The sequence below is a fragment of the Palaemon carinicauda genome, chromosome 22, assembly GCF_036898095.1.
Source record: "Palaemon carinicauda isolate YSFRI2023 chromosome 22, ASM3689809v2, whole genome shotgun sequence".
NCBI classification, from domain to species: Eukaryota; Metazoa; Arthropoda; class Malacostraca; order Decapoda; family Palaemonidae; genus Palaemon; species Palaemon carinicauda.
The window spans coordinates 59467029-59491418 of NC_090746.1; the positions used below are offsets into that span (position 1 = coordinate 59467029).

At 38.4% G+C, this 24390-nt stretch overlaps 1 protein-coding gene and 1 long non-coding RNA gene across 8 annotated transcripts in view; one reads left to right on the plus strand and one right to left on the minus strand.

The window, feature by feature from the left end:
- The window catches only part of LOC137616472 (uncharacterized), a 500855-nt gene extending 496293 nt beyond the window's left edge, over window positions 1–4562 (plus strand). For all 4 annotated transcript variants that reach the window (XR_011039434.1, XR_011039432.1, XR_011039435.1 and 1 more), the window contains one exon: window positions 4050–4562. This is a non-coding gene — a long non-coding RNA (uncharacterized lncRNA). The remainder of the gene's footprint in view (window positions 1–4049) is intronic.
- Window positions 1139–23877, minus strand: LOC137616471 (uncharacterized). 4 transcript variants are annotated; one of them, XM_068346274.1, is made up of 4 exons: window positions 23746–23867; window positions 15706–15877; window positions 14491–14613; window positions 1139–4113 (listed from the first exon to the last, which is right to left on the minus strand). In XM_068346274.1, the coding sequence occupies exon 4, from the start codon at window positions 2493–2495 to the stop codon at window positions 1818–1820; it is 678 nt and encodes a 225-aa protein (XP_068202375.1). In that variant the 5' UTR covers window positions 2496–4113; window positions 14491–14613; window positions 15706–15877; window positions 23746–23867; the 3' UTR covers window positions 1139–1817. The 4 variants fall into 4 exon arrangements, with proteins under 4 accessions (XP_068202375.1, XP_068202377.1, XP_068202376.1 ...); XM_068346276.1 differs by lacking the exon at window positions 23746–23867 and adding an exon at window positions 21831–21890; XM_068346275.1 differs by lacking the exon at window positions 15706–15877 and having other exon boundaries at window positions 23746–23877.
- Window positions 23878–24390: the final 513 nt, after the last annotated feature.

Genomic DNA, 24390 nt, shown 5'->3' on the forward strand with positions numbered 1-24390 from the left:
TCAATTATATACTGTAAATGCCTTAAAAACATTTATGGCCTGAAATCTCCTAGTTCATAAACCTCACTGTATTGGTACGCTATGACTTTTAGGTATGTCTTGGTTACCTATGAATGTATATTTCTCAAACAAGCTTTGTCCACTTTTTCCAGAATAATCATCATGCCTTATCACAGCAAAGTCAGCCCACAGGAGGGTGTTATCGTAGGATGTGTCCCATTGTTTGTGATGTTGCTCTACATAGGCATTCAGGGTTGGTGGCTAATCCCCATTGGTGGTGGTTATCTCAAGTTTTGTCATCTTTTACCCTTGCTCTGTTTAGGATTACCCAATCATTCCCGGTAAGGGTTGTACAGCTGGGCAGGCCTGTGCCTCATTGGATGGCGTTGGTCACTTTCCCGCCACTTCTCTAGCCTGTGAGCAGCTGCATGGATTGGTTCAGTCCATCCACTTTTGTAGGATTTTGGCCTTTACCTTGCTTCCTGATGATTGTGGAGAGGGTGCCTAGGGTCATTAATTTGTTTATTCTTTCCAGTTTATGGTACTTTTGAAAGTCTGATATGGGGCAGGTGGGATACCGGCAATTTTGTATTAAGAAGGTAGAGGTGTTTATTTAAGGACATGATCTGGCTCCCATTTTTAATATTTGTTGTGCAGCAACACTAGACCCTATAGAAAAGGGTCTAAGGACCGGTGTGTGCAATCTTTAAGGTAGTTGTTTGTAATATCGGTTTGTCTATTTCAAACTCCTGCTTTTAGAACTTACGCTACCAAGTGGTTTCTGTGAAATGCTATGATTGTGGCAGGCCCATGTGTTCAAGGGGGACTCTGAAGATGCATCTCCTGAGGATTTATGAGCTCTCATAATACTTTAATTTGTCTCAATCAGAAAGAAAGTGGTTTTGGAGACTTTCTTTTTGGAGCGGATTGCTCACAAAAAAATTGGAGATTTTAGGCCTAAGATCTGTAATGGGTTCTCTTCAAATATTTACATATTGCTCTTACAGGACATAGTAACAAGACAAGCAGAGAGAGGTTGACAATTTACTGAACATGCAACAGTCACTATATTAGTGTGTGGACGTATAAGTAGCCTGGGAGGGAAACATTTCCAATCACCAAATTCATTAGCGTTTTCTTTCAAATATAAATTATAAATACCAAGGCAGTAGCCTAATGAAATACACATTATTCATGAAAATAAAGCTCTCAAAGAGCGCAATAATTGTTATACAAACATCCATCCACTGTGTGGAATAATAAAGTTGCGACATACAGAAAAAGTCGAGGGGGAGGAGAAACAGTAGGTAAGATGATGTCCTAACGAGTCACCCCCCCCCCCCCCCCCAGACAGCGGGCATCGGAGATGGTCGATACATTTAATTCCTGTATCGGGGAGGGCAACATAATTCCCCTCTGGTGCTTGAGTGTAGGGCAGGTTGCTCTGCTAAAGAGGAATAGTTTTTCCCCTGTCATTGCGTGGTTTTCTCCCATCTGGTGGATGATTTGTACTGAGGCGGAATCCTGGGTCAAACAGGGCCCGCGGTGATCTTCTTGTTACTTTAAGGTACGCTGGTTTTAATCGGTAGATTGTCACCCAATCTCCTTGTCCGTGGACTTAAAAGAAGAAGATTTGGCTGTTCTTCTGGCAATCTCCTAAGGATGAAGGCTCAAGTCACAGTCGTCTAAGTTCTTGGGCGTGAAGTGTCTGGTCCTGTCCTCGTATGTTTCCAGGCATGGTCTGAATTTACCGGCAATTTCTCTCAGGCGATCCAGCTTGGTGTTGTCGGTAGTTGCAGGGAAGAACTCGCCAGAGACTAAGTGCCTCGCCATAAACCGTCTCCGCAGGAGAAGGTTCGCCATCTGCCCTGGTAGCGGTGCGAAGGCCAAGGAGGACACAGGGGAGTCGCGCTTTCCAATGTTCGTCCGTATATCTCGTCATCAGGGCTGACGAGTGTGCAATGAGCTCTCTTGACCATGCCGTTCGCTGCAGGGTTGTACAGTATGCCGTGTTGCTGTGGAGTGTCGTTCCCATCAGGTTTGCCAGAGAGAGCCAGATCTCTGACAAGAATGCAGAACCTCGGTCCATCAGTCTTTGACAAGAAAGTGGAACCTCGCTTCGTCGTGATATCGTCGGGGCCACCGAAGCGGCTGATCCAACTCGGCAGGAGAGCTTCGGGGCAGGCATGGGTGGTTGCTTCGGACATCGGAGTTGCTTCTAACCATCTAGTGGAGCGGTCAATGATCGTCAGGAAGTATCTTGCAGAACCTGAAGGTGTCAGAGGTCCAACGGCGATCACGTGGATGTGTCCGAACCATCTCTTTGAGGGGGAAAATTGCCGACTCAGTATGGTGGTTGACCTTGCTCGTCTGGCAGTTAATGCAGGTTCTTGCCCACTCACGGACGTCTTTCTTGATTCCTGGCCAGATGAATTTCTTGGATAAGAGACGGGATGTAGTGCGATCCGAGGGGTGTGGTAATCCATGGGTGACATCTTAGATCTTCCCTCTACAGGAGGCGGGAATCCAGGGGCTTGAAAGCTATCTAGCTGGTGTTGTAGAGGATGGTTTCCCCCTGCCGATCGGAGGGGTTATATACTTCATTTGTAACGTTGATGCTGTCGTACGATGGTCTTAGCTTCTGGGTCTTTTTGCTGTTCTACGGTGATGTTTACGTAGTCTATTCCCAGGTGGACCGCGTTGATCTCGATCCAGGAAAGGGCGTTGTCGATAGGGTTCTTCTTACCCGGTACAGAGCTGATAGTGCAGCCGAATTCTGCGATGGCTGCCAGGTGTAGTTGGCGAGAGGATCATTTGTCTGAAAACTTCGCGAAAGCTTGGATCAGGGGCTTGCCATAGTGAAGGGGGTTCCTTCAAGCATGTATCTGAAGTGGCGGACAGCGAGGAGCTTCCTGTTGAACATGCTGTACCTGGTTTCCGCGGGTTTGAGTTTCTTGCTGAAGAAGGAAAAGGATTGCCGGTAACCGTTGACGATCTGTTAGAGTACAGCACCGCAGGCGTCGGTGGTCGACTTCACGGGGGCATTGTCATCATCCAGGGTGGTGGCTTTGGCGAGGGCTGCCTCCGTCCTGTCAAAGGCGCGTTGCTGCAGGGGACCCCAGACGAGCTCCTTGGCTTTTCCCTTCAGGATGTCGTTGAGGGGAATCTGGATGTGGGCAATGTTGGGGATGAAGCGACGGTTGGAGTTTACCATCACCAAAAACTCTTGAAGGTGCCAGATGGTTGTTAGGGTAGAGAAGGTTTTCACGGCGTCGCCCTTGGTTGGTGTGGGCTTCATGCCTGCTGTGGATATATGTTGACAGAGGAAGTCCACCCTCTCGGCGCCGAATGTTCCCCTGAAGGCTTTTCAGCACGGCGTGGACGCGTCTCAAATGTTCCTCTTTCGTCCTAGAGAAGACTAAGATGTAGACCACATGGAACTATTGCATTTCTCAAAAGTAAATTTGCTGTCGAGAATCACACCTGAAGCTTTAAGTGTCTGTACAAAGTTAAAGAAACATTATCAATGCTGAGATCCAGATGTTGAGGAGCCACTGTCCTTGAACTACTTAAAGTATGATTTGTGTTTTGTTAGGATTCCACTTCATACCCCATACACAATTTAAGGGATTCAGCAAACCCAGATCTACTTTCAGGAGATGGGACATTTTCTCTTCCACAGTACTATTTTATTTTTTTTTTTTTTCTTGTGGAAGACAATGGAGGTTGATGAAGTCGGTGGGCCCTTGACAACACAACCTTGTCTCAAAATCAAGCTTTGAAGACCTGAATGGTGGTAGTTCTCAATTCCTTACTCTGTCCAATTATGAACTTTGTGATGATAGTGGAGAGAATATGTCTGCCCCTGAATTACTTCTTCCGTTGTGTAGTTTATATCCTTTACAGCCTTTTCAGACTTAAATGATGTATAGAGGAGAAAAAGAACTTCCAGGCCAATGTCATATACATAAGAAGGTGTTATTGGCTGAGAATTTTAACTGTTTGATCCACTGCCACTTGTAATTCTCATATCTTAATCTTTCTTCCAGTGATATGACAACGTAGCTGTGAACTAATCGCATGTAGAAACCAGCGTACACTGTCCTGATGCCCCTGCAAGAAGAACAAACAATGAGTTTATATAAAATATACAAATCACTATCTATGCTGGTCATGTACAATCCTATAATCTCAAAATCCACAAAACTAAACAATCAAAAGCAGAAAGCTAATGGAGAAAATAGTTTTAAAAATTATTACAACCACACAGTACTCTGTATTAGTTACGAATTGCTGACTATGGGACCCTTGGATAGAATTGATTTTTACATAATTAAATCTTTTTAAAATCAGTATCTTTCAATTGCTACCTTTCAATTTGGTTGCTTTAAAATCAGTATCTTTCAGTTACTACCTTTCAATTTGATTGTTCAGGTATTAGCAAATCTTCTTAAACATCTTTAAAATTTTGTTGAAAAATTAATAGCAGCAAACTGTAAATAAAATAGTCAATAAACAATATAAAATATATTAAATGTGAACTGAAAAATAGAATGAAAAATAAAAAACTAGATAGAGTAAAATGGGTGTGAATGTAAGTATTATTATAGAAACAAGCGGAGTCTTCAATAATAAAATCATTGAATATTGTGCAGCTTTTTTCTTATGGATAGTATATTCATAAAGAAACCTAAATTCTTTACTTTACAACTCCATAGTCATGAAATTTCCAAAGATTTAGGCAAGTTTATTGCATGGCTATGAAATAATATATTAAAAGTATGGCTGTACTTGAGTGGGTACTGACAATCAAAATTTACAAATAAAAACCTTTGAAGAACCTAACTGCATAACGAAGCAATAGAATAAACAATATAACATGAAGAAAAAAATACATAAGTTCACTGCTTGTTATTAAAATGAAACCTGTCAACTAATTTGTCCACTATCTTTATATAAATCAATCAAAGAATAGCACTTTGAAAATGAGATATGCAATAAATTTCCATGTTAGATGATGTCTAGTCATGCTACTTTAAAAAGCTACTTTATACCTTCCATACAACTTGCATGACATTTGAGAACACTATGCCTATTATCACTGGAAATGCCATATAATCATATGTTTATAAATATTATGATTACAGTATTATTATTATTACTAGCCAAGCCACAACCCTAATTGGAAAAGCAAGGGCTCCAACAAGGAAAAATAGCAGTATTAATCAAAAGCAAAATTGTCACCCCATAGTTCCAAGTCTATGAAAGCAGGATAGCAAGGCTGTACTTCTGAAAGCAAGATAGTAAGGGTTCTCAGGATATAGTTAAGACTAAATATAAAGGCTAAAGATCCTTCATATTTAAATATTTCTCTTTACAAAATATTTTAAGAGATTTTAATATTCCATATACAAAATTAAAAATTAACAAAACCTTTTATACACAAAAATAATGTTTAGCACTATTCAGCCTTATTTAATATTATATTCAGGTAAACCATTTTTAACGATTCTGTACAGTATCTGGCAAGCCATGGAAGAATTTGTGTACTGTACTATACCCCAATCAAATATCAGTGTAACCAGAAAAAAATCATCAACACTTAATGAATTTAATTATGGTACACTTCTTTAAACATAAGATAAATTTGATAGGCTTAAGCATATTTGCAAATCTAATTAAGCTAAATTTATCATATAACTCATTTAAAGAATATAGCCATAGGCACACAACCCATAATCCATTATTAAAGAATTATTAAGACTAAAGATATACAGTACATTAAATATCCTATAAACCCTAAATAATACTAAACAAATTTCACATTAAAACAAGTTGTTTCATAGATACAAATCATTGGTTTACAAATGATCTCCCAAGCTGCTTTTTCTAGCATAGAATTCAGCATCAAAGACCCTGGTTGTTGTCACAAGTTAACTGGCAAAGGTCATTTATTATTATTATTACTTATTTAGTTACAACCCTAGTTGTTAAAGCAAAATGCTGTAAGACGAAGCTCCATCAGGGAAAACAGCCCAGTGAGGAAACGAAATAAAACTACAAAAGTAGTAATGATCAATTAAAATATTTTAAGAACATTCAGGACAAAAATAAATCTTTCATATATAACTAAAAGCTTTAAAAAAAAACAAGAGGAAAAGAAATAAGATAGAATAGTGTACCCTCAAGCAAGGAAACTCTACCCTAAGACACTGGAAGACCATGGTACAAAGGCTATGGTACTAAACCTCTAAACAATTTTTTGATTTTAGAATGTCCTCCTAGAAGAGCTACTTACCACAGCTAAAGTCTCTCTTCAACCCTTACTAAGGGGAAAGTAGCCACTGAACAACTACAGTGCAGAAGAGAATGCGGAAAGAATATGCCAGACTATTCAGTGTATGCACAGGAAAAATGAGCTGTAACCAGAACCATTCAACAGTAAACACATGCAAGATTAATAATGCTGTCTTTGTTGTAATGTAATACATCTAAGAGAATTATGGCATTTTTGTAACAGGTCAACTAGCAGCAAGATTGGTGTCTCATATCATGCCTAAGTATACCAGTCAGTGTGTAGGAAGCACGGAGGACTTCGAGGTTTACCATGATCCCCAGATATTGGCAAAACCTCAGAAGTTTGTCTTTGTGTTGTAAAAGGGTTGACACCGAGTCCGCTAGATTTAGTCAGTCGTCCATATAACAGAGGAGACGGATGCCAATCCTGTGTGCCCAAGAAGACACTAGGGTGAACATTCTGGTGAAGACTTGAGGTGCTGTGGAAAAAACCGAAGCACAGCACCTTGAACTGGCATTTCTTGTTGTCTATGCTGAATCGTAAGTACTTCCTTGAAGACGGATGGATTGGTGTCTGGAACTACGCGTCCTTTAGGTCCAGTGTGCATATGAACTCCTGTGGTCTTCCTGCTTGTCTGACGGAGTTTGCCGTCTCTATGCTAGACTGAGTTTGCTTGACAAACTTGTTCAGAGCCGAGAGGTCGATTACTGGTCTCCAGACGCCTATTTCAGAAGAGTCGACTGAAGCAGCCTGGGGACTCGAGGACCTCCTGGAGAGTGTCCTTCTTCAACAGGGTCTGGACTTCTGCCCGGAGGGCTAGCCCCTTTGCTGATCCCATGGCAAAAGAGTCTATTGACACTGGATTCCTGATCAGTGGAGGGAGAGATGTTGTGAACGGGATGAGATACCCTGAACAAATCAGGGAGACTGTCCAGGGTTTGGCCCCGAGTTACTTCTACCTGTCCCAGCAACTTTGTAGGCATCCTCCCCTCTGGTGGACAAGCGGGGGAAATGCCTCTCATAGCATATGTGGCCTCGGCCGCTCCCTCTAGGAAAATTTCCTCCCCTTAAGGACTTGGTGCCTTTCCTGTCCTTGGTCGGAAAGGACTTCTTAGACACCACCGTCTTCACTGCTGTCTTGTTATCTATCTCTCAGCATGTTCCATGTCTTTTGGCCCAGAAAGAGAGGATCCCTCAAGAGAGGATCCCTCAAGAGAGGAGTTCCTGAGCCTAGCAATTTCGGCATTCGGGACCTGCTGATGGAATATCTCTGCCACAACATCCCGACGTTTCAGGATGGTGTTCCCCCATAAGTTCGAGACTTTATGGACGAGAAACTCGATGGTGCAAGTGCCAGAGTAGGAAAGTTTCCATAGCTTTCCCGGTGCGTTCCTTGGAAAAATCCTCGGTTCGCACCAACGTTTCTAGGGTCCCCAACCAAAGATCAAGCCACGAAGTAGCCTGCATGGCATACTTTGTGACCTTTTCCTCGAGACCAGTGCAAGGCTGCATTCTGACGTCAGGGGCATTGGAACATCCCTAGCTTTCAAGAAAAACTACTCTGTGGTACAGGTACTACAAGACAGTGTCTTTGCCTTCTCATGGGGGTTATCTGCAGGTCGGTAAACCCATTGAGTACCCAGGTGAGAGTCAGGACTTGCTAGAAGGTATGTTGACTCCTCCTGCTTCCCCTCTGAAGTGGGACTGGCAACGAAGTCTCCTCCTTCCACCCCAGAGAGCTCCTCTCGGGGTGGGTCGTGAACATTCCTAGAGTGATTGGTGGTTCCTAAAGGCCTGGAGATCTTTGAAGAGGACTTTGGAAGTGTCTTAGAGTCCTTTGATTCCTTCCGGGGAAGGAGATAGGACTCCAGCATCTTAGGCTGGATAGAGTTGTCCTGCCAGACATCTGCCGTTGGAGGAGAACTGTCTGTGCGAGGAGAATTTTTCTCTAAGGTGGAAAAGAGGATATTCAAACATCACAGGACTGCCTCGACAGAGGTGAGGCATGAGAGCGTCTGGAGGGCAAGTCAGGAGGGGACAGGCCTCAAAGGCATAACAGCAGTTGGTTTCACCCCAGGGGATGTTAACGCGTCTGAGACTCCTCTTTTTCTCCTCAAGGGAGAGGCAGCCAAGCTTCTTTGCAGGAAATCTGCTGATGCCGTCGGATGTTGTGAGGTCTCTGAAGAGCGAGATGATAAAGCAGGTCCGAAGGCTTGCACAACTGCTCTGACCATGACACTGAACCAAGGCTGTCTGCTGACAGTGGCACTATCAGAGAGAGCCCCTGAAGAGAAAGGGATCATTGGATCCCTGTGAGGAGTCTCGACCGATGGTTGATGTGGTGGGTCCGCCTTCAAAGATGGAATCTTCAGAATCTTGAACTCTTCTGTGGAGCCTATTCCTCCTTTTCCCGGCGGCCGCACTGTAAGGCATTTGCGAGGAGGGGAATGGGGCGATGGTGAACTGTCAAAAAGTTTGCCCATATGTTCTTTTTGACTGTTGTGCAAGTGCGCAGGAAAGTGCTGGTGCGTTGGCGAGCCGGAAAGTGCTGCGCAGGAGGGCACTGGTGAGCAGGAGGGCACTGGTGAGCAGGCGAATGCTGGCGAGCAGGGGAGCGCAGGCAAGTGTTGGCGAGCCAAAGAACACTGGTGTGCAGGCAGGCGCAGGTGCAGAGGCGAGCACTGGCGGAAATGAAAGCACTGGCAGAAAGGAGAACGCTTGTGAGCTGGAGAGAGCTGATGCGTAGGAGAGCGTTTGCGAGCTGAAGAACGCTTATGTGCGGGAGAGCTCTGACGAGTAGGAGAGCCCAGACACGCAGGAGAGCGCTGTCGCGCTAGTGAGCGTAGGTGCGCTGGCATTCGTAGATAAGCTGGCGAGCCGGCAAATGCTGGTGCTTTCAATGGCAAGAACGTGCTGGAGAGAGCGCTGGCGATCAGGAGGTTGCTGGGCCATTGTAGAACGCTGAAACGCAGGAGAGCGCTGGCGTCCTGAAAAGTGCTGACAAGATGTTGGCAAACCCTGGTGCGCTGACGAGTGCTGGCGCCCAGCCGAAGGTCTGGAACGCTGTGAAGGAAGGCGCGTTCTCCATGGCGAGGAGTGTGGTGTTTTGAAACATCACGAGACAGGAACGGAGAAGGCAGGTCAGAAGGTTGGCACGATGCAGGAACAGGGATGTGCCTTTTAGAAGGGCGGACATCCTCCAAAGGGGATCGTGAGCGATCCACAGAAGAGTCCAAGGCCTAAGTCCAAGGACTAGTGGCAGCGTCGTCAGGAGAAGGTTAAGGAATGGGCAAAGGTCAGGGGCCAGAAGAAGACGGAAGAGGATGCTCCTCTCAGGGAAAGGCTGTGAAGAAGAGGGTGAAGCAGAGGGCAAAGGCAAGCTCTGCAAGATCGATGACACCCCCTGGGGGCCGATGGATCATCAAGCTGATCTTTAGATGCAGGAGATCTCCGCATGGAAATCTTTATGATTGAACTACTTTCAAACAATTGCATGAGAGACGGATGAAAGACTTTGCTTCCCCCTTGAAGGATGATCAGTAACGGGGGAAGCCCAGTCAGCAGCAACAGCTGAAGAGTGTGAAGAGGCAAGGGCATTGGCAGCAGTAGCATAAGATGCCTCGGACACCACTATGTCAACGTACAACAGAGGATCCACATCCGAAGTTGAGGAAGGCTGCACACTAGCACCACGGGTGATGAGCAGCAGCAAGGACTCCTTGGAGGGCGGACCCGAAAGCCCCAAAGATGACCACACGTGTACAAAAGGAGAAAGACAAGGCCTCACCCAAGGCAAGAGGTGGGTCTGCTCCACTAGGGGAAGCAACACCATCTCTCGAGGACTGGGTTGACCATCAATTAAAGGGCCCAAGCTACTACTCTACGGTCTCTCGGAAGAGGCCAATCGAGCCGGAGCTTCGGAGGAAGGTCGGGAAGCGGAAAAGGCAGCTTTGGGTTTTTTCCCTTTCAAAGAAATCCTCGAAGGAGAAATATCCCGCTTTGACTTCTTCTTCTGCCATCACCCAAACCTTTCCCACTGTGAGGCAGCAGACCACTCCCGACACTTACAACACTTGTTTTCACTATCACACAGTTGACCTCTGAGAGCGGGACAAAGGGTGTGATGATTGATGTCCATGCCCGACATGAAAGTACCCCAGGGCCGGCCTTCAAGTCCAGGGCAGGTACGCATGGTCAGCATTAGTCAACACACACACACACTAATAAAGAGAAATCACAAACAAAAAGCACTAAGGGGACCATCCGCTATGTCTTGTATTTTTTTTCTAATTCAAAATACACAATTCCTATTCATGTTTCAGACATACGTATTAGCCTTGCTATAAAGTTCACGAGGACGTTGTGAAAACACAATATACGTGCGAACTGCAAGTAAACTAACACATGCATTATAAATTCTATATGTCTTTGGAAACGATGGCTGTTCTTCTCCTACTCTCTACCAATGCTGTCCACCTCTGTCAGATGTATGAGATTTCGGAACATAAGTGGAAAAATCGCTATATACAGTATGTGCAAAAATAAACACGCAAAGACGTTTCTGTCAAACTCAGTCAGGCAGATGGCGGAGTAAGGATGACAATCATTTAAAGACCGCTTTATCTTCATTATTTGTAAAAAAATAATTGGCCGAAACTTCTGGAGAGCATGTACGATATGTTTCTGCATACATAGAAATAAAACTTTTCGATTTCTTAAAGTTACGTCAAACACCATGACGGAAGGTCCCCTTAATGGGAGTCCAAAATAACTTGGCAAGGATGAAGAACGGCAACGACCATTCACCATCTGAGCCAAAAGCAAAGCGAGTTAAATCACAGGTGTGTGAGTGGGCGCAGTAGCAAGCTAACCCCCTACCCCCTTAAAATAGCGGAATGGGTAGTTAACCCTCGTTAAAATTTTAATAGCTCGTCCTTTCAGCTTCGCCGAAAGTAATACCTCGAATAAATAGTGTAGGTTTGTATTCCAGTTACGGAACAAACACCTTTTTGGGGGTGTTAATATGCCATGTGGTCTCAAAGAACCAACACCAGAGAAAGAGTAAACTCGTGTACCATAACGGACAACCATCTCCAACTAAGCAAACGATTAGTTCATGTGAACCTGGGTGAGCACAAATTAGGAAGTTGATACTCGCCTCTTAAGACATGATCCCTGGGGAGGGAGCTAGATGTCCACCATGGTAATTCTCTAAATGGGCCAGGATAAGAAGTTCCCTCTTGGGGCCGTTTACCTCTCTTAGATGCCACGAATATGCCGAGCACTAAGTACGCATCTTGTACCACTTGCATTTTGCAGGTAGTGTCTTATAAACACATTGTGTTCAAACCAACCTGTAATTCCCTGAAATTTCACATTAGGAAAAATTCCGAGAGCAATTTTTCTGGTATCATGGGTCCTAAGAATGGAAATATGATCAACCTTTTTGATGACGGATGTCATGAGAATACAGATAGCCCTAGTAGGGGGCTTGTTCATTTGTTTATCTTTAAACTGAATTTCTAAAGTCGTGGATCTCTGTACCTATGCCCTACATGGTAGATACTGGACATAGATTGGCATCACCCGACTATAAGGCCATGATATAAAGAGGATATCGCCTGTGACGAGCCTTTTCTTTTTTGGTTAAAAACATAGGGCCAGAAGTGATGGTGAGGAATTCCTGTTTACTATGCAATGCTGTAATGTTGTAGACTCTTGCTCCCAAAGCTGTAGCTACAGTACAGTATTTGAAAAAATAGCATTCTGGAATAAATTTGAAGGAAGCAATAGAATTATCTAATTTGGTAAAAACATCAAGCGCTCTATCAAGAGACAAAGACATTTAAGTAATTGGCCTGGTTGGTTATCGTCAGGCAAAAGACACTTTAATCTTGTGGAACATGTCAGTCGAAATCAAAGTTAATAGCCTGGTCGGAAATTAAAATAACATATCATTAGGAGACTAGGAAATTTGGATGTACAAGGAAAAACTAAACCCAAAATTACCACTTTGAAAATTAGATATTAATTTTTATGAAATATATACTGGAAGTGGTAGCCTGGTTTGTGCGACTAGGTAGGTTGATTGATATTAGGAGGGACTTCCCTCAAAGCTTAATGGAATGGTGACAAAATAGTACCCAACTAAAAAGAAGTTACTGCTGAGAAAAGGGGGATATACAGAAGATGAAGAATTATACAAATGCTTTGATTCAACAATACAGAATAAGAAGACAAAAGAAGAATAAACCCAAATGGGTGGAGCTTCATTTAAAGCTTAAAACACTAAGAAGCAAAATAATTGTACAGACCATTATATAAAAAGTCTTTTAGAATTCCATACATCCAATTATTTGATGATCTAATTTAAGCTTGTTATAAGGTGAATACCTAAAATTTTGCTTAAGATAAAATTAATTTAAAAAATGACACAGGAGTACAAAACAAAGTATGTGAATCCTTGATTAACTGACCTTCCCTAGTTAACAGGATCCCATTTACACACAATACTGTAGATCTTAAATGGTACCGTTAGAAAAAGTACACTAATAGAAGAGCATGAGGTATACCCTACAGGCTGAAAATTCATGTTCGTACAATAGTAAAGATTGTTGATAAAGAACTTCAATTTTATGTAAGAAGACAAAATACTTAAAACATACCACTGAAAGTAGAGACAGGAGCAAACTTTTCGTCATCAACATGATATACATCAGTAAGATCAAACATCTAGAAATAGGTCTGTATTAAGAAAATCCCAGGCTTTAAAGCACTTTTTGATGGCGTTAACAATACTGGACACTACTGCATACCAGAGATGTGACAATTAAAAATTAAAGGTACTGTCTCTCAGGGAAAATCATTGTGAGAAAAAATAACGATACAACAACGTTTTACTGTGCTCCGAAACCAAAATAACATTAAATCTGTACACTGGCAATGAACATCACTTGATCAGTAATATGCCATATCCATGACAGTTTTCCTTTAAAGATATGAGCCAGGAACGCTTGCAACAGTCAAGTGTTGTCCTTTTGGATATGATGAAAGAGCAAGTATAGAAGAACAGTATACTAGTACAGTATTTGAGACAGTAAATAGGGGCGAGGACATTTCTTGAGGAAAATTTCATATTACGAATGATTGAATTTCAACCTTCACTGCTGTGTAGCTAAGGAGTCATTGACATGGGAAATATTCTTGATGATTTAGTAATGGTTTTACTTCAGCACTATGCCAGGTAGCTTAATTAGCATCAAAGAATTGTGTTTGAAATAAAATATGACCCTCTTCAAAAAGTCGACTATACAACACCAGCAAGATGCAGCAGCCTGCCAAAAAGAAGAGTCTTAAAGTTGCCAGGCAAAGGTATTTCCTATGATAGCTGACCAAGCGGAACTGGGAAATATTTGAACTAGTCGCAATAGACAACAAAAATTGAGACACTGGGCAGCATGAAGAAAGGAAGGAAGTGGCAATTTTGTAAAGTAAGATATAAAGCAAGTGAAACTAGGGTCCTAAGAAACACTAGACCCCCTTAAGTGCAATGTATGGTGGTATCCCCTAAAGGAAAAAGAATCTAGGCAGATGGAACACTGAAGAGCCTTAAGGAATACCTCCTACAACACAAAAATAGGATTAAGCAATAATAAGGCACTTTATAAAATTTGAAGATTAATTATATATACAAAACCTTTGCAGTCTATGAATAATTAACTCTGTATTATAATGATAACGTCATGGTAGTCCTGCCAGTCACTGAATTGAAGTTGTTCAATTCTTGCATGAGGTAATACTTAATGTTCTATACTGTATTTGCACAAATAACTGACAAAACCTTACTATAGCTTCAATCTACTTAAATATATCCTAAAAAAATTTAATATTTCCATGAAAATAGCCAATCATTAATTACAATGGGTGTTGCAATGGTTAAGTAGGTATTCTAGTTGGGAAGGTAGCAATTGAAATTTTAGTAGTGATAGTCTCGCTGATAGTTATGCCGATATTCAAGTAGTATTTCAGTTAGTCAATAAATGCTAAAAGTGGTGATGGTGTAGCAATGTCAAAGAAAATACACACACATTTTGCTCCTTTTACATATCCTGAAAAACACATATTGTATAATGTATCCATCTCGAATCCTATTGCATGGTATTTGAAAGAGAAAAAAAAAGTTTAGTTCTTACCATTAATCCAAAATAAATTTGTGTACTGTAGAAGGTTGATATTTTCAAATTATTCACCAAAACGCGATCTCTAGGAGCTACCGCATTACCATCATTGAAGAATCTCCAGAAATACAGGGTAATCTGAAAAAACAAGTTATCATTGATTACAATTTTAAGTCACATTTCCTATACATTAAACATTTACCATAAAATTTTAAGATCATATTTTCTATGCATATGTTACGAATTCGATGATTTTTTTTTTATGTAACATGAAAAATAAAATTGCCAATGAAATATTTTCCTGTCTTTCCCCTCAAAGTCTGACAAATTTCCACTCGAATTTCAACACATGAAATATTAAAAATATATGTTAAAAAATAATTAACACTCAACAGCAATGTAGATAGTATACATTTCATTTCAACAATCTCCACTAACTTATGAAGGCTTTGACCAACATCAGCTTTGGTAAATTTCATTCATGAACACAACTTACTACCTGCTAAAAATGCAGTGCATAAAGTTCTGAGAAAATACAAGAGCCTTTGTAGGTAATATATATATATATATATATATATATATATATATATATATATATATATATATATATATATATATATATATATATATATATATAATGCCCTCTATATAGATGAATGCATTATCATTTACTGCCTGTAAATATCTATAACCAATCCTTATAAAATACAGGGTAGTAAAAATACTATAGTATTCAACTAGTTGAATACCAATAATGTATACTTGAAAACTGAGCAATGGTATGTGGAACTAATAACAAATATTAACCATGTACATTCATAAGTTATTTTGTGTACAGTTCATCAATCTTGTCAATACATACTAGCGATTTGAACTAGTAGAATCAAACGTGGTACACCTTAGCATTAGTAGTTATATCTTAAAAGCCAACTTGAATCCTAAATGCTTTATCGGCTAAAATCATAACCGGACACACTATTGAAAAGGAAAGTTAACATTTTTAAAATGACTATGCTATTCCTGTAGATATAACAAAAATTCTACCTTAGAAAACGTCTTCATAAACAACCAGATTAACAAAAATAAAATTAATATGAAGAACAAACACATGAATGTTTGTGAAACTGTACGTAGGTAGCAGGTACTACCAAATCTTAACAATAGAAAGCAGTTTCATATCGGAGGGACCTTCCCCTAGAAGAGTTACCATAGCTAGTCTTTTACACCTACCATGGGGGTAAATATTTGATCCAATGATTATTTACTGCAGCTCACTTAGCATTTTCCCAATCATATTAATCTTATCTGCTATTCTGTGCTATCAAACTGTATGAATGCACAATAAAGAGGTTGTCCGTGGGATGACATTCTCAAGTTCACATCCTGTGTCTCCAGACCCAATCTGAAAAATAAAAAAGGTAGACTACAATAGCCACTTAACCTAGAGTAGGGTATTATTAGCTATAAAACATAGAACTTGAAGTCAATTAATACAAAGAAGACATACTGACCAGGCACTATTTTTATGAAGGCTAACTTTACTGTATATATCACCTGAATTCAATAATTGATTTTACTATTCAAATCTAGTACACACAAATAAGTCATATGAGAAAAACAATGGGTAAGGTGAGCGCAGGTTATGTGAATGTGATAAATATATACTAAAGGTTAGAAATTCATCATATCACCAAATAGCACTGCTGTCCCATATAGCCTATCCTTGAGGACTGAACGTAGTAAAGAAATAATCGTCATGGTTTTGTTTACTTTTTAGTAATGATATATATAAATATATATATATATATATATATATATATATATATATATATATATATATATATATATATATATATATATATATATATATATATATATATATATATATATATATATATATATATTACTTTTGACCTCTTCACTTCATAGACGGTAATTCATCGGCATTTTCTGGGTTTTCAAAAGACTCCAATACATTTATATTATGCTCTTGGGGAGGCTCAGTCGTTTCAATACTAACCTAAACCATGGTTATTGAGTAAAATATTTCATTAACAGAATTATACTCAACGTTTGAATCTTTAGCATATAAATCACATTGAACAATAGATATTGAAAAAGTAACGTATTAATTTCAATGGTTCTGAGCCGTGGGGAGGTTTTTAATAGATATGTTTAAAGATTTCCACGTACAAGATTACTTGTCTCACTAATAATAAAAAAAAAAAAAACAATATCAATGACATTATTAATAACAAAATTAATATAAAAATCGTGCTTCTCAGAATGTCAAACGAGTAACCTCCAAGTGCACTAAAAAGAAGAGAAAAATAAGTTTTCTGCAGTCACTCATACATACACATTTTCTTTTTCCTTATTAAGAAGAAAATATAGAAGTTGAGGGTAAACTGACAAATTTATCTTTATATAAATGATGTATTGTGGTAGCTAACTAGGTTCACCTTTTATTTTTCCCCAGTAAAAATTCTTCCCCAAATTGGTCTTGGGCGCTAAATGGTTCTCCAGGTTCCAATGATGGGTCATATGGACTAAAATCTTAAATTTAACCCCGTCCCGTTTGAAGTAAAGCAACACGGTACGAGAAGTACTAATAATTACATTACAAATTTTTTCATTTTATTATGGTTAGAGAAACTTCTAGTGTTGCCATTAGGCAGTTTGTAAGTAAAATAAAAATGGTATACTAAGATCACCTTGGTCTAGAAAAATGGAACTAGACCATCCTCAATAAGGTTTCTTCCCAACTAGATTTACAGGATGAGTGACATTTGTCGCCCTAGTTTATTTATCTATTTACCAGAAATCTAGTTAATACAAATGTACATGGTAATGCTCTATATATACTGATGTTTAAGGTCCTACCTAAAACATAAGGGGAGACTATATAAACCACCTTTAATAAAACAAAAAGTTAAGATATTTTTTGTTAAGCATGAGATTAACTAAAGCGTTTAATGATATTTGTCCTCATTTACCACTTATTGCTTAAAACACCCATAAATTTGATTATGACCTTTTGTAACTATTAAAAATAAATATAATTGTCTTTCATAAATGACAGCACCACATATGTGTACCAGTGAGTTTTCACTAACACTTTCTTTTTGTTTTGTTTTAAGAAGAGGACAAATGTGAGCGTTGAGTCACTCATTATTACGACTTCTAAGCATTAATTGAAATACTTTTCCAAAAATATATCGCTGGTCCTTTTTACTTAACTTGAACAAAAAGGATTTGGCTTATGATACAAGGCAACATACGCTCCATTAATAACGGTATATTTCTACGGAAACTTAAAAAAAGAAAAAAAAATATCAAGAAAATGAAAGCCCAGAGGGCCTACGGGATTTTGATTAGTAAAATTTAGGCACAGGGCTGAGCTGTTGGACAGGTTAGTCATTTGGCCCAGTCATGAATTAAGTAAATATCAAATATACATTATACAAAAACTACATTTTGAAAAGTACAGTCACAAAATATTCCCACATTCAGGTCAATAACTAGAATTTAAAAACTTATTTTTCGTTAAAAATGCTTAATTCCAGTAGATGGGGTCGACATTAAAGTACTGGAGTGACTAAAACTACGGAAGTGGCATTTTCGCCAATAATTAACCTTTCTCGAACGGCACACCAGAAGCCGGGCATGCCATTGTTAAAAATTACATTAGCCTTACGGTGATTATGAAGTGTCATTCCAGAAGCTAATTTCAGCTCTTACTTTACTAAATTCCTACACACACACACAGAGAGAGAGAGAGAGAGAGAGAGAGAGAGAGAGAGAGAGAGAGAGAGAGAGAGAGAGAGAGAGAGAGAGAGCGCGCTTTTAAAATATAGCTTAAAGTGTTGAGAATAATAAATAGCAAAGTTATGCTGTAACATTGTTTCTAAAATTATAGATACATTTCATATTCTTCTCTGCGTACACCACTGGCTTTTAAACATTTCATTAGCAAGTAGTATGTTTCATCAGAAGACCCTCGCCCACCAGACTTACAAAACTACAAAAACATTCCAAGTGGTCGCGCCACCGCAGCTTATTTCTCTAAACCAGCGGTCCTTTCCTAGAATCAATTAATCATTTCAAGCTCTACACAAGTTTAAAATCCCTGCAAGTTTCATTACTTTGCGATTAAAATTTAGGCCGTATGGTTGATGACCGGAATTTGACCTTTTGCTTGACCTTGGACTCTACCTTAACTTTGTATCAATTTGCGTAGATTATCATACTCTCGAATATGAACCAAGTTTGAATCACGTGACACCAATGTCCAAACTTATGGCTGACTCCGTGAATTGGGACATTTTGCTTGAATGTGACCTTGACCTTCCAAAATTTAATAATTTCCAGCTTTTAACATATGTTAATCCCTGCAAGTTTCACTATTCTACTATTATAATTGTGGTCAGGAAGCTGTTCACAATCAAACAAACACACACACAAACACTCAGGGGTAACCTCCTTCCAACTTCGTTGACGGTGGTAATTACGAATATTACCGTTATAATAAACAAAAGTTGATTCGATGTTATTTCTCCACAACAAAATTGCATATAGACTGAGAAAACACAAAAATTATAAAAAATAACCCATGGCTATGACAGCTTTAAAATGTTAAGTGTACGCAAAACTAAAATGACTATTTCAAATAGACGGACAAATAAAGTACACACAATAGATGGAAAATGCCACGAACTTTATTGAAATAATAGTGCAGTTAAAACATTTTCCTACTGAACTTAATTACAGAATTCCAATCACCAACAATTTGCTCGTCTTATTTTTCATTATCAAGGGTTTTCACCATTCATAAATGTAGGTATCAAAATTTACTGTCTATATTTGATTTTAAGTGTTCAAAGGTTTATGTGCTCCACAGTTTCTCCTCGAGCCTTCAAATATACGAGAATTAATTATACTAAAACTAAAATAGTATAAAATTAAGGACAAATAAAAGGTAGCCACTGCGTAAATCTTCAACAATATATAATGAGCAGTTGGTCAAAAGGAGCCAGAAAAAAACCTGGCCTCGGAAAGGTGACTTTGGAATTTACACAAAATTAATGTTTTATAAACAGTAGTTACACCCAGCCTCCTCCTGTGCCCTGGAGCATAGAAAATTAACACAGCCGCTATTTTGATGCACAAAAATTAACAGTATAATGTATGACAAATTTTCTGGATGGCTCGTGATTTTATAACATCCAACATATATGAAGGGAAATATAAATGACAAAATACGTAAACGAAAAGTAACAAAATTAAATAATAGGTGAATTGGAATGAGAGTGAAATAGAGTGGTAAAAATTGTATTACATTGGAAAGAAGAACGAGAGAAAATAGAAAACAGGAGCTGTATACAATTAGGTGGGTGGAGGTCAAGGAGGTATTAAACCTCTTTGGTGGAGGTGGGAATTAAGTACGTTCATAACTCACGATTTAAAAAAAAAAAGTTAAAATAGGTTTATTAAAATACAATGAACGACAGAAGCGACAAAAAGCCGATTAAAATTGCATTATAAAAAAAAAGTTGATGACAGTCTTGATAATAAACCGAAAGTAAACGATAGTATGGTGAAAGCATGAGTATACCCGAGAAAACGTAGATAAAAAAAAACAAATATGCAAACTGCGAAAGTATTACGTACAGTCACAGCAAGAATGAACAAATTAATAAAGAAGACACCGATGGTTCCTTTCCTTCACACCAGACATTCCCAAATCTGACTTTATTACGGGTGGGAATTTAAATGATTTTAGAACATAATTCCTTTCTTTTTAAAAGGTTTTGAAAAGAAAACACTATGTTAAATCAGCAATGCAGATGAAACATTCATGTTTAATTGAATGAATCCCTTAAACATTCTTAGGTTCTATAAAAGTGCTTCAGAAAACGTTAAAACCTCTAGTTTTGTTCGAAACTTTTAGCAATTTGTAGTTGAAGAGCTTTAAGGAATTGAGAAAACTAATAACATAAATACTATAGCTGATGACTAATGTGTAAACTCGCATTTTAACGTAGTATATATTCTTATAATGTTAAATAAATGATTAACTTGAAGATGAAATATGGGAGGTTCCAAAGAGGTTCCACAAATATGGCTAGCAATTACAGCTTTGGCTCTCAAAATCCTTACATATCAATTAAAAGTCTTTACCTAGAAAAAAACTGCAGGCCACTTCTACATAACAATTAACATTTACTGGAAATAGCCATTATTAGTTACGCTATTTAACTAAATCTTTCAGGCCTCGGGAACAACATATCTAACAAAAACATTTAAAATTCTTCATTGAATCTGACCTTGGAACACTTCCCTCCTATTGCAAACATACCTCGGTTAACTTCAAAGAACTATGTTACACTATTGATACTTGCCGTGTCTTGTTAATTAACCATGTTTGCCCATTTCATTGACGATAATACAAACGCACTGCTTCGACACAAATCACTTAAAAATAATTAGCAGAGTCAATTCATGACATTATAGCAATGAACGTAATTCGTGTCCACTAAAGTAATTTTCAAGATTTGTTCATACTGGAATTTCGTCATTATCTCATTTTTACTACACAAAATTATAGTACCTACAGAATTTGAACACAACGAATAACAACATAAAAGGAGCAAGTCTGGGTGTAACCTCATACGAGACGAACGAAGAAATCGAAATGCAAATTGAAAAAAAACTTCTATTATTCAAAGCAGTCAAAATAATGCAAAACAAGTAAGCCAGTAAAGTGGCAATTGCTTCAGTATATCAATTTAAAGCTGCCTATTTTTTTTTTCTTCTGATCTTACAATACGTACTTTCAACTCGTTAGCCTGTTAGAGTTACTCTGTTAAACCCAATTCACTATTAATCGGTATTAAACATTTGCACTGCCTATGCTGAAAACTTTTAAATGCTCTCGTCACGCCCATAAAATAACTTAAAACTTGGAAAAAAAATTTATCCTAGAAGCCGTGTTTACCTTGCTTAGCTTAAATTTTTTAGTGAAATATATGCACAAAACTATCAAAATATAAATCAAACATGACTTTCGCAAATACCAAGTTTTCTTATTGATGTAAAAAATGAATTTGAAGGCAAGGCACAGTTGAGCAACAAGCGAAACATAAGGCCTTTTTTAACTTTTCAAGCAACGCCACAGGAAACTGGCTACACGAAAATGTATTGCGAAATATCATGTATTTAATAAAATTTAAAAATTTGGCTAGGTTTAGAAAAAAAAACTACGCTTGTTCTCAGAATGATTAAAATTAACCATTCCTGTCGAAGCGTATTGCATTGTCCCGAACATATTTTACATTTATAAAAAAAACAGATACCTTTAAGCTGGCCGTACTACCAAGCACATCCTCACTTAACCAAGAAACCATTAAACTAAAAGTAACTCAGAATGTATAGCGTAGAAATAACCACCCACAACACCTTCATTTAAAAGTGTCTTTTTAAAACTGTAGAACTGCCGCTTAAGCAGATAATTAGCCTTGAAACAATCTGCAGAATACAGATCTGAAACCGTTGTCCTATCACCCACGAGCTCTTGAAGGTCGTAATGGCATTGTGCAATACACTAGTACTATTAACTTTGACGCTATAAATCATAAAATAGCATATGGGTATAATATAATATTCAGGATTGATTGGTAATGATTTCAAAGCATAACCAAGATTAAGGAGTTACTGGTCTTGCAGTACTTAAGATTCAAATCCAAGATAACCCATACACATTACGTTTTACCTAAAAATTTGAAAAACGTGTGTGTATATATATATATATATATATATATATATATATATATATATATATATATATATATATATAAATTGCCCTTGAAAGTATATACAACAGATAGTCAATGTACTTTTGACTACCTTTCTTAGCCGCACCAGTAAACCAGAACCACATATGGCAGCTTTCCTTTCTCAGGAAACGGATCACGGTAATTAATATAGTAATGGTGTAATCAATACAATCTGATTCACCTCCCGAGAACCGTCTTTCTATTTTGTGAAAATCGCAAGGAAAAAAAAAACTAACAATAATGTCTTCTTGAGGACACAAGTAACCTAAATTCTCGTCCAAATATTCCTAGCACAACACCACCCCTTCTAACTTGGGAATCGATAATTAGGGTAATTGGTAGGTATGATACTTTAACTTATAGCCAAATATAACCATATATTTATCCTACTCTCTATCTTGTCTTTTAAGAATTTCTGACCATTATTAATGGCGCAAACCAACCGTCCATTAGTTTTTGGATCCCCTTACATAAAGACAATTGTAGGGGACATCAATGAGAAACCGGTTTTTTTCCCCGGAGAAACGCCAAAAAAAAAAAAAAACGAGTGCTTTGCTGCAATAACAATGGTCAGAAATGCAAAATAAACACAAAATAAGCAGTTGGACTTCTAGATGCATCACTGCTCCAATGATCTGGCAAGAGTACATGATGTGCTGCACACACCAGCCGATTGGGTCACTATTTTGGGGATATTTTTTTACGTTTACATGAGCAGCAATAGCTATACACTGAACGGAGGACGTTTTCACCATTAGAAATTGCCGACATAGATTAAATTACACTAAATTTCGAAATAGATTGTACTTCCTTCTTGGATATGTCTATTGTGATGGTAGTGAACTTGAAATTGAAAGGGGGGGGGGATGGCTGTTGTAGAACAACATCCGAGAACTTGTGCATAAATATTTGGAAGCTCGCAATTAGTTAAAAAAGACAGGTAATGGTTTACGTCATATAAAAAAAAAACCACCTTGCGCAAGACAACGCATCGCAATGCTCATAGCTCACCACCAATATCCCGAATGTAAAAATGGAGCTGGAGTAAGAAATGATAAACATTTTAATCGGCAAGTTGTTATTCCCCAGCCCCCAAATAAAGAGAGCAAATGGCAATAACCACCTCCAATTTCTCCAGATGTTAATTTCAGGTTCGGGGGAATGTCACAATGGGGCAAAACATCCTGTAATTTAGCTGGCCTGAGGTCAACACTGTATTTGCCATTAGACTAGAGAAGCATGCAACAGTAAGGTTCTAAAATCCATAGACTAACAAGGCTCACGGCACAATTTTTTTTAGAGGGGGTTGCTCTACTAAGGATTACTTACAAGTTCTGGAATCTGTTCAATCTGGGTTAAAAATGAAGACAAGTCTTCTTACATCTAAATTCTATAGCCAGTAATAATCATCTGCCAAATTATATCCAATACTTACAAAATAGTTCACCGATGTGTTCGGTTAAGGTCGTCAACTAAAGTATTATCGTTCATTAAATGAACTACTATCGCAGGAGCATCCGTTCACTGTCAGTGTGACGGGTGTCTCTCAAAATTTGGCAGGTGACACTGACAACAAACCTCTCAATTGTTCCAATACTACGAAACTCTTCTAAAACATTAAATTTTGCTTACCAGTCCTAAGTCCAAAGATAATAACGTCTATATAATATCTATAAAACAATAATTTTTAGCGTTTTACTAGGTTGTTGTTATAATGTGGGAAAACATAATGAAGAAAGAAGGAAATTCTCGAACATACAAAGTTTTCGACAAAGCTTCCTGAGAGAGAACCTTTGTCTTGGGGTGTTAGTTTCTAATCCATTTCAGATGATTGAAGCAGTGTTTAATTTGATTGCAACTTATTATGTATGCAAACGATATTTTGTGCACATGTTTAAATTAATTTTCTTCATTTTTTAATTATTTCAATTACAGTGTTCAGATAAATCATGTTATATTTCCCCTGCTCCCCTCCATTTCTAAATTGTCTAAATTGATACTGGCATGTTGCATATATCATTAATGTATTACATGTACTTAATGTAAGGGTATGGTAAGAAAAAACAAACACGATGCTTAG

Coding starts and splice junctions, on each gene's coding strand:
- LOC137616471 (XM_068346275.1), bottom strand. CDS start 2,495: ATGTCACCCATGGATTACCACACCCCTCGGATCGCACTACATCCCGTC.